We start from the raw sequence: 16,652 nt of genomic DNA, 5'->3' as shown, positions 1-16,652 counted from the left end.
GCTCTATTTGCGAAGTGTGATTATTGTGGTCGTTTTGGTCATTTGGCCAAATATTGCTTTGATTTGAAAAGAAAATCTCATTTGACAAATGCTTCCAATAGACCACATGTTTTTAAATGTGATGTTTGTGGTAGGTTTGGACATCTTGCTAAATTTTGTTTTGATATACAAAAAGCTTCTAAATTGCAATATGTTCCAAATAGACCATTGTTTAAGAATGTTTCTCATTTGCAAAATAATTTTAAAAAAAAATCTTTATTTGCAAATGATTCCCGTGCACGGGCTAATGGTCCACAAAAACAAATGGATCTCTTTCATTGCACAAATTGCAATCGGAAGGGTCATTTGAATGAATATTGTTTTGACCATGTTAGTGCACCATATGTGCCTAAGAGGGTTCATAACCCTAAGGCTTTGAGCTTTAATGATAGGGGTCATGTCCCTAAATCTTTTGGTACCAAGAGTTCTTGGGTACCAAAACAAATTTGATTTTTAAACCAAGAATTTTAATGTTTTTATCTTTCTTTTTCTTGGTTTTGAAAATTATGCTTTAAAATCTTTTGGTTATGAAAACAATTTTTCTTGTATCAAATCTTTTGTTTTCATGATTATTATTTTTGTTTTGATGAGAGGACTATGTTTATATAACCCTCCGGAGTTATAGGGTGTTTATTCCCAAACATTGTTTACCGGGTGCTAAAAATGTTTATATGGGTTATTATTAGCTCAAGAGCTAGATATGGTTGTCTCTCTTGATTTTTTAAAATCAATGATGACACTCATTTCACATCCTAACAATATTAAAGTAAAATATACACAACCTAACAAAAGAAAAACAACTAATAAACACAACAAAATATATACAATGTGCAAAATCTATAACTAAGTTGTATAAACTTATAACACTTATTTCACATCCTAAATAAACTATGAAACTACTAATGAAACGTAAAATAAATAACTACGTTAACTAATAAACAATGTAACTCAAATAACACAAATAAACTAATAAATTAATAAAATTAAAGACAACATAAAAACACATACAAGAAAAACATATAACTTGATAAATAACCAAACAATAATGATAATAAAACGCGTACATGAAAGGTAAAATATGACCAAAATTATTTGTAAAATATGACCAAAATTATGTGATAACACAAAGAGTAAACATGTATAAATACATGTACAATACGTAGAATTAATAAAATAAATGCAACATAAAATAAAAATAACTACACTATAACATGACCACAAACAAAAATTATAATAAAATATAATAAATACTTAATCACAATAAGTATAGAAATACACAAATTAAGACATGAAAGAAAAATGAGTAAGAATACATTGCATAAAATATAAGACACACCAACTACAAAAATATTATGACTAATTACGTAACCAAAATACAATATGTTAAAATACAAAAATCAAAGCTAAACAAACACACACATTGTAACAACCTTTAATAACCTTATACAAAAACTATAAAGTCATAACACCACACACTCACACCGAAAAATAACAAACCTATTCAAAAAAAATATAAAAAATAAAACGATATTGATATAATATGATCTACGAAAAAATACAAAAATAAGAAAAACAAAACAGTAACACAATGTAAAATAACACAAGTCAAAATAATGAAAAATACCAATATGACAAAAAAACATAATTGAAGGACTCAGTGCATTCAAATAAGTAACGAACAAATTGACAATATAAAACTCAAAATAAATTAACACATACAAAAATTATAGAATTCAGTGAAACATAAATGCTTACTAATAATACTGACACTCACAAACATACTAATAGATAAAGAAGGATAATATATAAAAACAAAAACTATGAAAGGTAAAATAGATATATAAGCAAATGAAAATATAGAAAGAGCATAATTCCGCATAATAAAAACACCGATATATTGCAAATAAACGTACAATGAATGATTGATGAACATGTGAACATAAAACACCGATAATACATGAAATAGAACACGATTTAAACACAATTGATACTAATAATGATGAATGACTATAAATCAATTAAAATAAACATCGTAAATATAATAATCTACATGAATATACTATAATGAAAAGAGAATAGTAAATATAAAAACAATGAGAAAGTAAAACACAACACAAGCAACAAATTAATAAATAGAGAATGAACATCAACTAATAACACAATAAAAGACGTAAAAAATCTAAAAATACCATAAAATAAATACTGAAAAATAGCACGTGTATACAATGTATATTGTCACAATGATAAAACAATACATATCAAAAATGAAGCAAACAAACAACAAATATGCAAATACGCTATAAACAAACCATGAATAAATACTATACATACCCACAAACACTATTGGAATTATCTTTATATTGATTATAAAAGGATAATAATTAATGATATGATTTGAACAATTAAAAATGTATAAGTAATGATATTTATTTTTAATAAAAACATACAATATAACACTGTATGTGATACATAAAATAATATAATAAATAATACAAGAATCAATATAATTAAACGATATATAATTCAAACTAAAAAAATATAGTTGTAAAAATAATAACATATAAAATAATGATCGGCACGAGGAAAGAGAAGTTATACAAAGAGAGGGTAATCGTGAAGCGATGAGATAAGACCCGTGAAAAACTCCAGAGTCAAAGAGTGATAAGATAGGGACAAAACAAAATCTATCAAGAAAATAGGATAAGGGCTCAAGAATAGTCTCACGGATGAAATCATGATATGTATCTAAATTATTCATTATATTCTTACTAATAAGAACTCGGGACCGTGACCTGCATGGGCCACCAAAAAACCTGTCACGCTTCGCTTTCTAAAATACCCAGGAATCGAAACGTGAACAAGCCCGTGACGTATTAGATTAAGAAGAATAAATAAAAATAAACATTTCTCCTCAACCTAATATGCTAAACGTCAAGAAATAAATACAATACGAAGTCATAGGTCCCCAATCACAGTTAGCAAGAATATAATAGACAAACTCAAAAAAAAAATGATCCATATCACAAGTGAATATCATCCAAGACATAATATTCGGGTCAACATGCCCTTATACATATCTGAACAAATGAATACTAAAAAAATATGAAATACATTGTTCAACAGAAATAGAAGGGAAAAGACTACAAAAACAACTAGGATCATCAAATAAGATGAGATACTGAACTTCGGCCTATTCTTCAACTCTATCTGAAAGGCACTCATGCTGAGAAAATCTTGGCTCTGGCACATCTCCAAGCTGGACCTGTCCTTCCTCTAAGTCTGACGTACACCAGAGAAAACAAGTAATACGTCAACGTGCATGGCACACAGCAAGACCCCACAAAATAATAGAACGAACGAAAACCTAAACGAAAAATGATACGATAACAGAAATGACAAAAGTACGTGCAACTGGAAATCCGACAAAATCAACATGCAAATTTACTACTAAAACATGATAATCATAAGAATCCATAAATCAATCGGGTAACGAAGTCATGCAGCTAGTGATAGAATAATCATCTAAGTGACAAGGTCATACAACTAGATAGAATTAATACTTAAAAATCTACAACTAGAGACGTAGTACGTCGAGCGAAATAATCCAAACAAGGAAACCCTCTACGCGCATCCAATACTGCTACACGAATCGTTCAGAGAACTACACGCAATCTGATCTCGGCCTGGTTCGAACTCAGGCAAAGCTAAGGTGACGAAACAGGTCATGGACTAAAGTGACTACACGAATTCACTTTAGCCTAACAAACCAATCCCAGTGACTATACGAATTCACTGGCGCGAGCCTGGAAGATACATCAATAGTCACATCCAAGCACATGAACGTTAACTTCTCCATCCCAACTCTTCTCGTTTTTCTAAATCAATAGTCGTATTCCACACTGAAACTCTGGTTCACCACCTAAACTCAGTCAACACACCCACACATATCAGGTCTGTTCATGACGCACGAGGCCACTAAGTCATGAACTACTAAGGTTCTTAAACATAACAAGGAGATAATAATAACACTAATTTTACACAACTACATCATGACATGTCGAATACAGTAAACTATTCACAAAACATAAAATGTAATCATGAACAGCAACTATGTAATTCAGAAAATAATTCCTTTTCTAAATTAATTTCTTTTAAAATTTTCTCTCATTATAATAATTTTAAATATTCTCTTTTCTAGAATAAATTCTTTAAAATTATTTCTCATCAATTATTATTCGAAAATAATTCATTTTCTCAAAAAAAATTCTTTTAAAATTATTTCTCATTATTAATCTAAAATAATTCTTTTTCTCAAAATATTTTTTTTAAATATTATAAATTCTCTAAAATGATTCTGTTATCAAAATAAATTCTTTCACTTTATTATCATTATTCAGAAAATACCATTTATCACACAACTATGATTTAAATCAATATTATTTACCAAATAACCCATGTAGATAAATACGTTATGAATAAATTATGCAAATAATTCATAATAAATTTAAATATTCAAACTATGAAATAGGGAGAGCGGGATCTTTCACATAATAATTTATGATAAAACTAAGAATTAAAATGAAAATAATCGAGGTTTGGGATCTTGCCTCGGGGTTGTGTCGAATGATTCGACGTCGACGCGCGAGGCTACGGGTGAGGCGACGGCGACAAGCGGCTGTGTGTAGCGTCCGCGGCGCGGATCTAATCTCACGCGGGTGCAGCGCGGCGGGGTTGACATGAGACAGAAAGAGATAGAGAGGAGTTTATATAATACGGGGAAGGAGGCGGTGGAGGTTGGTGGCTGTGGTGGTCGGAGATGGGGGTGGGTGGTCAAAAAATTTAGGGTTTTGAAAAATAATTAAAAATATTAATAATCACAAAAAAATTAATTAATTACGTGAAAATTATCCACACTTCAAAACGTATCAGTTGTAGTATTACAATCGATAATACGCAACAGTAGAAATAATATAATAAATTATACAATTAAACAAGAATAATTAATAAAAATATAATTACTTATTTTAAAAATCAAATAATTATGGAATAATTATCTATGCGATAAAATGTACCAGTTGTGTTAAAATGACAGTTGATACGTAATTGTAGAAATAATATAATAAATTACACAAATAATACGTAATTAATAATACAACATAATACATGAAATAATACGTAATATTAACAATAATACAATGCATTATTTTAAATAGTATGTAATAGTATCGATAATACAACAGATTAATTCCAAAAATTTTCACCACACAAAATTAATTTATAAGTATTAAAATCATTTAAATAAATATAAAACTTGGACTTTAAATCATAAAAAATTATAGAAATTCGAGAAAAATATAAATACTCTTTTAAAATCATAATTAAATATTTTAAAATACTAAAAAAATTATTGTAACTAGTATCAAAATTCATGATCCTTACAATCGTGTTACATATTTTTGAGTTCGATGTTATCCTTGGCATTGATTGGCTATCTTCTTACCATGTGAGTATCGATTGTTTTGTGAAGACAGTCAGTTTGCGAGCTTATGATGGATCTGAGTTGGTGGTAACGACCTCTAGAGGCAACCAGTTTGTGGAGTCATTTCTGACATATGTTGAGGAGGTGATGTTAGGGATTGGGGCGCAGACTTGAGCGAGACACGAGTGGTCTCCGAGTATCAGGACGTCTTCTAGGACATACCATGTTTACCTCTAGTGAGAGAGGTCGAGTTTTGCATAGAGTTGCAGCCCGACACCGCACCGATTTCCCGAGCTCCTTACCGTATAGCGCCTGTTGAGATGAGGGAGCTCCAGATCTAGTTAGATGAGTTGTTTTATTAGGGTTTCATTCACCGGAGTCATTCTCCATGGGGGCACCGGTCCTTTTCGTGAAGAAGAATGACGGTAGTATGCAATTGTGCATCGATTATCGCGAGTTAAACAAGGTCGCTATTCAGAATAGGTATCCACTACAGAGGATTGATAACTTGTTCGACTAGTTGTAGGGAGCGTAGTGTTTCTTGAAGATAGATCTTCGTTCTAGTTATCATTAGTTGCGGATCCGAGAGGTGGATATTCCCAAGACCACCTTTCTGACTCGATATGGGTCTTTTGAGTTTCTCGTCATGCCATTTGGGCTGACCAATGCACCCGTGGTATTCATGGATTTTATGAATTGGGTTTTTTGTTCATACTTGGATCGGTTCGTTATAGTATTCATTAATGATATTCTTATTTACTCGAGATCGGAGGCCGAGCACGAGCAGCATTTGCGGTTAGCACTACAGACTTTACGGGAGCACTAGTTATATGCAAAATTTAGCAAGTGTGAATTTTAGTTATCTGAGGTCAGATTTTTAGGCCATGTTATCAGCCGGGAAGGCATTGTAATAGATCTGGCTAAGGTGGAGGACATTCTTGATTGGGAGCCACCGAAGATCGTTACAGAAATTCGTAGCTTCTTAGGTCTGACGGGCTATTAAAGAAAGTTTATTCAAGATTTTTCAAAGATCGCGATGCCGCTTACACTCCTTACTAAGAAGGATGTACCATTTTTTTGGGACACAGAGTGCCAAGAAGCCTTTGAGACTTTAAAGGCTAAATTGACCACACCGCTAGTATTGATTATTCCCAGAAGTGATAAAACTTTTGTCATCTACACGGATGAGTCATTATTGGGTCTTGGAGGTGTTCTGATGCAGACCCAGAGAGTTGTGGCTTATATTTCGAGGTAGTTGAGGACTCATGAGCAGAACTATCCCACACATGATTTGGAGCTAGCAGCAGTGGTCTTTGCATTAAAGGCGTGGAGGTATTATTTGTATGGAGTACACTTTGAATAATTTACAGATCACCAGAGCTTAAAATATCTCTTTTCACAGAAAGAACTCAACCAGAGGAAGCGGCGATGGGTCGAGTTTATACAAGATTATGATTTTGCACTTTAATATCATCCAAGAAAAGCAAATGTTGTAGTGGACGCGTTGAGTAGGAAGCGTCATCGTGGACTTGCAGCTTTGAGATGTTCATTAAATCAAGACCTTTATACCCTTAGCCACTATGATTTTAGGCTAGAGATTGGTAGGAGCCGCTCATTCCTAGGAGCCTTATCAGTGCATCCATCTTGGATCGATAGAGTGGTCATAGCTCATCTAGAGGATTCTTGGATTCAAATCCGAAAGGGAGAGATCTCGAAAAAACCCAAGGCTGATTAGACTATTGGAGTAGATGGAGGTCTTCGGATGAAGGGTCCCTTAGTCATGCCAAATAATCCATAGCTAAAGAGTAAACTTTTTAACGAGACGCATCGTACCAGGTATACAGTGCATCCAGGAAAGACGAAAATGTACAAGGACCTGAAGAAGAATTTCTAGTGGAGTGGCATGCATAGAGAGATTACAGAGTATGTGGCTAAGTATTTTACGTGTCAGCAAGTTAAGACAGAACATCAGAGACCTATAAGAACCATATAGCCTTTACCCATTCCCGAGTGGAAGTTGACAGATATTTCTATGGATTTCATCGTAGGGTTGCCTAAATTAAAAAAAGGAAATAATTCTATTTGGGTGATAGTAGACCGGTTGACGAAGTCGGCGCACTTCTTACTTGTGAAGACGACTTATACAACAGAGACATATGTGAGGATTTTCATCCGGGAGATAGTTCGATTGCATGGAGTGCTAGAGATGATTGTATCAGATCGAGACTCATCTTCACATCCTATTTCTGGAGGAGTTTCCAGAATGCATTCGGCAACCAGTTGTCATTTAGTAGCGTTTTCCACCCTCAGACGGATGGTCAAACAAAGAGAATGAATCAGGTGTTACAGGATATGCTGTGAGCATGCATTATAGATTTCTAAGGTAGATGGGAGGATCACATCCAATTGATTGAATTTGCTTATAATAATAGTTATCAAGCTACCATTGGTATGGCACCATATGAAGCATTGTATGGGAGACCTTGCAGATCGCCTATTTGTTGGGCAGAGCCAGAGGATAGACTATTGTTTGGGCCGGAGCTTGTAAGACAAACCACAGAGAAGGTGGCATTAATTAGAGAGTGTATTCTTGCCGCTCAGAGTCGGTAAAAAAGCTATGTGGATCAGAGATGACGACCTCTAGAGTTTTAGGTTGGAGACCTTGTCATTTAAAAGTATCGTCGATGAAGGGCGTTCACTAATTCAGTAGACGAGAAAAGCTTGCCTCGAGATATGTTGGTCCATTCAGAATTATCGAGCGTGTTGGAGTTGTTTCTTATAGATTAGATCTTCTAGCATCGATGTCGAGTGTACACGATGTCTTTCATATTTCGATGCTCAAGAAGCATTTGTGTGACGAGGAGCAACAGAGGGTGATTGATGCATCAGAGATCGAGATCCAGGATGATTTGATTACCATAGAGATTCTGGTATGCATTCTTGCTAGAGAGAATAAAAATCTTAGAAACAAAGTTATTCCATTAGTGAAAGTTTAGTGGAACCGACAAGGAGCCGAAGAAGCCTCTTGGGAGCGCGAGGAGGATGTACGTCACGACTACCCACACCTGTTTGAACAGGTAAGAATTGTTGATATTTGAATATGCTTATATGCATTTGCATCTATGTCTATATATATTGTCTAGCCACATTTATATTTAATGCTAGAATGAGTAACTCAACACTTAGCTCCTAATCATTCGGAACATATGGTATATACATGGGTGGTTCTTATTTGGATTTTTCGCTAACGTACTAGTTCCGTCTAATTAGATAACTTTGTTTTGGGTAGTTTTACCAGAAATCGTCTTCATCTACGTCCCATTTCTCAAGAACTCCCTTGTCTAACTATCATGACTGACTTTTTACTCCTATTTGCAAAATATAATTTCTATGATACTCTTTTTTAGATAACTTAAAAAAAGGGCAGTCCATACTTTTGACTCTACTATTATCGTCATTTATGAGAATTTTCAGTAGCGCCGAGGATTTAGTATAATTTTAAAAATTCAAGGAGGTTTTCTATGATTTATAAACTTCATCGGCTTTTATACAAAATCGCCCCAAGTTCAGGAGAGTTTTGTGAAATTTATCCTAAAATCTTTATTGTTTATAACCATATTCACTTGTTGATCACATGTGAAAAATGAACACGTCTCTGATATTTATTGCACATGTAGATGCATGCAACCAAATTAATTTACTGGAATAATGCCACAGGCTGATACGTGAGTTTGCTATGAATGCACATATTTGATAACGCAAACACTCAGAAGCCGGCCTATGGAAGAGATGCCAGGAGAAAACTTCCTCTTTACAGTTCAAATCCATTAGGTTGCTCTTAAGGCGAACTTCGTCCTCCCACCAGCACACCCACCCACCCACCCAAAAATGGAAAAAAAAAGAACACACACAAAAAAAAAAAAGAAAAAAGCAAAAGAAAAGTTTCGAGGGTTCCTTTGTTACCCCCTAATTTTACCACCAAATCCCCTCTAAATTTAAATTTTGGGTGTCTCACAAAATACCCAAAACTAATGGATTAGAGAAACCCTCTAAATAACTAAAATGTTTAGAAAAACCCTCTAATAGGACTGAGAGGTGTGTTATGTTTGTAAATGACAAATGACTAACTTGAGCATTTTTCTCTTGGAGAACATTTTAGTTATTAGTCATTTACAAGTAGGGAGCTTATCAGGAATTTCTGAAAGATTTTTGGGGGCGAGTCATTCACACACACACAAAGCATTTTCTCGGATGTGCCCATGTGGTGTGGGGATTGTGAAATTTACCCTTGTTTTTTATTAAAAAAAACCAACACTACGTAATTTAACAAAGAAAAAAAATTTAATTTCGGACCGAAAGTCATTGGACCAATTAAGAGATATGTGATGCGTCTCTTGACTAAAATACCAATAAAATGACACATGGAATCTTGTACTATAGTTGGTTCTATAATTTTTTTTTAAAGGTCAGAAAAGGAAGTATATCTATACTACTTATAAAAGAGGATTGGGCGTTAAAACTTTTGATTGCCTCCTTTACCCTTATAAAATTTGATAATTCACAATAATGCCTTAAAATTTATTCAATTCATTCTATTTATTACACTATAATTATTCTTAAAATAAATATGAAAACTAATACTAAGAACTAAATATATATTATAAATTTTAATAGTAAACTTTATTCAATTCATTCTATTTATTACACTATAATTATTCTTACACTAAACTAAGAACTGATATATTATAAATTTTACCAATATTAGTGTTATGTTTAATAAGATAAATATTTCACTTTAGATATTAGATATTATGCAGTAGATATATAATTATAATACATAAGATAATAATATCATAACTTATATTTATAAATTATACCATAATTTATGATAATTAAATATTTAATTAAACATCTAACATCTAATCTGATACTATAATATATTGATATGTGCATCTGATGTGTAAAAAATCCATGGAGAGGAATACCAATATAAATGTTAACCTCTTGGTGTATTCCAGAAATATCATATAAATTATCATAATATACATTACTAACTATTGCGATATACTTATCATAGTATTTGGATACGAGGTAATTCTAAGCATGTAGAATTCTAAGTAGTGTGGGAAGCTATTACATTTGCTCTTGACATTGGATGGGAAAAGATGATTTTTGAAGAAGATGAGGATGCTGTAATTAGAAATATCCATAATGGTGTGGAGCATAACTCAATTTTTGGACACTTTGTGATATTCAACGATGTTGCACATGATTCAAGGAATGAGATTTTTAGATAGTTCGTCAATGGAGAATATAACGGCTCATGTGTTGGTCCGAAGAGCTAAGAAAATTAATGATTTTGTGGTATTGCTCGAAGACTCACCATCATTTTCACACAATGTTTTACAATCTAATCAAGAGCAGTGTTAATCCTCATTATTTTGCCGTGCTTCTGGGTTTTCAGATTACTTTTGATGTATCTTAATATTTTTTTTGAAAAAACTATTTACAATACAATAATTGAATCCTAGTTAATAAAATAATTTATGGCATCTCCTCTTCTAAACCTAGAAATAGCTCATTTAATATGAATTTTAGTGAGAAAATAAATCTATAATTAAAGGATTCATGTATATTCTCTTACTGACTAATCAAATTCTCTTCATTAATTATGCACTAATAATTTTACGACTTGTCTACTTTCATAAACATTCCACTTAGACAAGACTTGCATAAAGATATGCTATATATGGATTCTCAAATGCACAAAAGGAAACACTAAAAGAGTCAAAAGAAAAAGAATGGAGGAAGAGAGAATTTTAGCAATGGAGTCCGTCCCTCAATTATAGTAACCATGATATCTTGCAGTCAATAAGATTTTACAAGCGATAATTAAGAGAGAAAATTGTATTGTTTTTTAGGAAACTAATAGATCTGCAACCGGTTTCACCTCTAATTCATGAAAAAAATTTCAATTAGTTATACATGTATGCAATTTCGTGTAGAGAAAAAACTAATATAAATACCGATAAATCCATGGCGAGTGGGTGGCTGGAGGCTCTATTTGAGTCATCTTCGTTGTTCTTAAAAAAAAGTCATGGGAGTGCCGATAAATCCATGGTCAGTGGGTGGCTGGAGGCTCTCTTTGAGTCCTCTTCGTTGTTCTTTAAAAAAAATCATGGGCGAGTGCAATGTAAAATGACCTTCAAATATTTTAGTCTCATGTCATTACTTAATATGCATCGCGTGCAAAACACACACGTGTTGAATACTGGTTTACAAATACGAAGTTTTGGGACCTAATGTATGGATTTTTTAGGGTCTAACATGAGAAGGGGGAAAAAACAAATGAAATAAAGGGCCGCTGGAAAAATTCCACGTGGCGTGCTAGACTTCTGGGCCAATTAAAATCCCACACTCAAAAGAGTTTGAAATGATACGCTTGAAAGCTTTGAAGGCCACAGCCACAAAAATATGTAAAGCCCAGTTCCCAGGTTTTTCACGCAAATAATTAAAAGGGAACAAAATGGGTTCTCTTTATCTATCGAGAAAGGGAGCTGGGTTCATCTAACTGAAGACAAAGGTAAGAATTATATACTTATCATCTATTTTTATTTGAGTTTAGTTTTAATTGAAGTTTAGATACACAAAATTAAATAGTTGTGAGGTTCTTTAACTTATTTATTCAATCAGTTTTGAGTTGATATGATCACTCTAAAGTGAAGCATTCGCACGTGTGCTAGGGTTTCATGTTCACAATTCAACAATGATTCTTTTTGCCTAGGTTCCCTCAATATCTATAAGACAATCCCATTGGTGACTATTGAAACTTGTGATAAATTTCAAACCTAAAGGGAGAAATTGGGGTTAATAATTAGAGGTTAACGAGAATCACATGTCATATGAGGGGATTCTCTCGATGGGGTGCATTTCTCCTCCCTTGTTACTTGGTTGAGATGCACCACATCATTGTCGTATGAGCGAATCCCTTGTACGACAAGGATGCCCATTATTCTCCAATAATTATAGTTGTTATTTGTTAGTAATTATTTTAAGCTCATTGTCATCCCAAGTCCATAAGTACCACTCTACTTTCATTTGTTATATTTTACTTTTGATTACAATTTTAAGGATTTAGCGCACTTTAGCACCCTGAAGTTTCACTAGCTTTTAATTTTGTTACCTAGAAGTTTAAATTTACCCAAAATTATCCCAAAGTTTTATCCACTTTTAACTTTGCATACCTTTCGTTACATCACCATGAAACCAGTTAAAACGCATCGCCTGATTAGCGTGTGGTAATGTTTAGACTCTTATATCGCTGAACTGAAAAGAAACTCTCCCTAAATCTCTTTCTTCCTTCTTCAGATATTTAAAACTTAAATCCATTGATATTTAAAGAATTAATCCATTTCTGCATTTCCCCAAACGGAAATGACTGGAATTTGGTATTGAGCTATTGTGAAAGAAACCCCTAGTTCACAATCTTTACAGCCAATAATAGGGATTTTAATCATTTTACCCTCTCACCCTCTCCGTTAAGTTGATAGGGTAAACTTCATCCTTAAAACTGTTGCTAGATATTTATTTTGCAAATTTAAACTTCAGGGTATATATGCTAAAAATCAGTGAAACATGAGGGCACTGGTGTGCAACTAACCCTAATTTGAATTTTGATTATATTTTAAGTTAACAACATCCAGACGAATTGATTTTTTATTACTTCTTGATGTAGAGCATCCTGAAATCACTTCTTAGTTTTGCACTCGCATAACTCGCTTGTTTGCATTATGTGCTCCTTAGTCACTGCATATAAAGAATTAAAGTTAGTCATGTATTTAGTGGTCATAGACACTTCGCCTGCGTGTTAACGTACACTAACCAGAGTTGAAACTCGAAATAGAAACTAGATGCATTTTATATTTTGAAAGGCAATACTGAAATGAATGCCCATTTTAATCAGAAAGCTCATGTCCTAGCTGTCCTTCATGTTCTGTTCGATTACTTGTACATTGTGCTTTATTTTTGTTTTTTTAGAATTTTTATCTTGAAATAATATAATACTCTGATGCATTGTTATGTCGCAGACATGGAGGCCCGTTTCATGAAACATCTCATACCATCAACTCATACAATTTTAGCAAAGAGATGGCGCTTGAGCAATAACATATCCAGTGAATCATTAGGATTTCCATTATTCCAAAGAAGAGCTAATAAGAAGTTGGCCTTTTCTTGTATCATTCCACTATCAAAAAGATCCATGTATCAAGGTAATATGGCGGCCATAGTTGCAGTTTTACTTTATTTTCAAATAATGAGAACATTTTTTTCTTCCCTATAGTAGTAATTTGTGATTTATCAATGTAATTAGTACAATGGCTGTTAAATTACAATAAGCTTCTAACCTGTAGCTAGTTTAGTGTTGTGCACTTATTATAGCATCATTAAATTGTGGGGAAACCTTAATCTGAATATGCTGTTTCAAATCGCATAAGCATGTAAAGTTTATGGTCCATTGTAGCTCGAACACGGTCACACTAAATTATTTGACCTAATGGTTGTTGATTGTTAATGGATAGCCTGCATATGTGGCCATGGAAAACATGAGCTGAAAATTTTGCTTTTGTTTATTATTTGTGGTTTTTCAACTTTCTATATGTTGGACATTTGGAATATGCTGCTGTAAGCTTGGACAATTTCTTGAACCTTTTGTTGGTTAAATGATTCTGCTAAAATTTTAAATGATTAATTTAAGAAGTTATGCAGGAGCTGTAAGGTTCATTATTCACATGGTAATCACGCATTCTTGTTTGTTCACAATCACTATTTATATGTCGCAGATTTTCAGGGCTTTATGAAGCCTTCGCGTCTTTTGCCAGCAGAGGAAGCAAATACATGCACGGAGTACATATCTGATGAGATATTTTCTTCACTGGAATTGGATAAGTCTACCTCATTTTATTTGGCAGAATTTAGAACAAGCAAAGAGTTTGGCTCTTGTTTGAGAGATCTAAATGCTGCAATTCTTCTTAGCCTCATAAATTCTAATGGTGATGCCATACTTCAGAGAATATCTGCAGTTTCATCGCAAAATTTGGATCATGAGAACAACACAAGTGAAAGTATCCACTTCCAAAGAGGTTCAGTAGATATAGTCACATTCAAGGGACCAAAACTAGGAAAAATTGAGTCACTTTGGATCGGCCTTGAATCAGGTGAATCTTGAAGACGTTAGAGAAGCATGTTTGCATTTAATTTTTTTCAAATTCCGACTCAGAATTTTTGTTTTGATTCATAAGCTATTATGGGAAATTTGACTTAATAAGGTTTTGATTAGACCATTGAACTTAAAAATTCCCATCATGAGCAGATCTATATAAGTTCACGAGTACTAAAAATAGTAAAAACTAATTTTTGTTGAGGTTTCTTATTTTATCTAGCAAACAAGGTGTCAGAATATGAAATTATAACCCTCAACTCTCACCGTAGCTTCGGATTTGGTGCTGTGGAGGGAAATTAAAGATGAGGAATATTTTTTTTATTGGTTAGATCTGTATGGTATTAGAGAAGGCAGCTCTATAAAACTCTATGATGATTTGTGATTCATAGCTGAAATAAGTTGGTAGGATCAATTTGAATTGCTTACATCCAGGACCTAATTAGCTCCTTCCTGATAACATCCATTTGTTATCTAATGCATGCGTGTTTTTGATCTTTAGGTACCGAAATCAATTATGGACATTGTGAATTTCTATTTGGATAGCTAATCTTATAGCTTGCTCTGTAATCAGCTTTATCCTGTTCACGTCACTGCTGTTCTTTGCTAATAACACTGCATTATATTGATGCATCAAGTGTCAATAAATTGATGTAACAATTCGCATGCTTTCCTTTTTGTGTTCAAGGTCAGGTTCATGGAGGTTAGATGGCATAACGTTCACAATTATCAACAGCCCCGAACCCTCAGAAGATGGCCAAATCAATGTCATCCAATATAAATTCGAATCAAACAACATACTTCTTGGTGAGGGGGGAGTATCTGTAGCCGAGCTCAGACCAATTCTTGTTACTGAATCTCCAACAGAAAGCTTTTCAACTTTCTTGAAGCACGTAAGCCTCTCATTATCAACTTCATCCTTGGATTATAGAAAACTATCTAACGAAGAAAGCATGAAGGAGTACTCCGACCTCAAATTCTCTTTGCTCTTCTATGACTTCATCCTATTCTTCACTGGCTCCTCGATCTTGTTAACCTTTTCTGATGAGAGATATGCTTACTCTTTCTTCGCTGGTGGAATTGTTGGTTTCTTGTATCTGTTACTATTGCAGAGATCAGTTGATGGGTTACCTATTGATGGTGAGTTAGAGGATTTTGCTCAGGGATTTGGTGGATTGAAGGGACCATTGTTTGGTATAGCATTGATCTTAGCTAGTAGCATTGTTGCAGTTAAGTATGGGATTGGAGGTTCATCTATGGCACTGAGTCCAGCAGAGCTGTTTATTGGTGCTGCAGGGTTTCTCACCTGCAAGATTGCAGTTGTGTTGGCTGCTTTTAAACCCATAAAGAGAAGTTTGAAGGAGTAAAAATGATGTAAATATAGCAGCCATCTGTATTTAACAAGATAACAAAGTTCAAACACTAGAAGGACATGAACAATTCATGTTTTCAGATCGAGAAAGAAACATAGACTGTATAAAGTTGAGACTGGGGGAAATGTGTACTTGATTCAAGCTTATTGTTACTATCGCCCGAGAAAGTATTGGTAACATATTGGTATTATTTAATTTTGAAATTAGTAATAAATTATGTATAAAAATAAAATTTCACAACTGTCTAAAAAAACATAAAATTCAATTTAAAATATCGAAATTTTAAAACTGAATAACTTCCGTAAAAATTTTAATTTCAATATTTTAAAAACTAAAATTTCAAATTAATATCAGAATTTTCAAAAATAAAGCTCTGTGAATAAAACTTAGGAAATATTTAAAAAATAAAAACACAAAAAATTTAAATTGATTTCGTTACATCATTTGGTAATTTAATTTTTTCAAATTCTGATATTATTTAACTAAAAAATAGTATGAAATTTAGTAACATAAATTTGGCAGTATGAAATTTATTGAAAGTTTG

The 16,652-nt window shown here is 33.1% G+C and overlaps 1 protein-coding gene across 1 annotated transcript; it reads left to right on the top strand.

Annotated features, from left to right (window-relative positions):
- Positions 11,980 to 16,225, top strand: LOC109834725. The gene is made up of 4 exons (XM_020402749.1): positions 11,980 to 12,101; positions 13,606 to 13,788; positions 14,359 to 14,733; positions 15,429 to 16,225. Exons 2-4 carry the CDS (start codon positions 13,608 to 13,610, stop codon positions 16,100 to 16,102), a joined length of 1,230 nt encoding a protein of 409 aa, XP_020258338.1. The 5' UTR covers positions 11,980 to 12,101; positions 13,606 to 13,607; the 3' UTR covers positions 16,103 to 16,225.

This window comes from Asparagus officinalis, chromosome 3 (genome assembly GCF_001876935.1).
Source record: "Asparagus officinalis chromosome 3, Aspof.V1, whole genome shotgun sequence".
NCBI classification, from domain to species: domain Eukaryota; kingdom Viridiplantae; phylum Streptophyta; class Magnoliopsida; order Asparagales; family Asparagaceae; genus Asparagus; species Asparagus officinalis.
The sequence above is the reverse complement of the archived record's forward strand: the minus strand, read 5'-3'. Positions and strand labels throughout refer to the sequence as shown.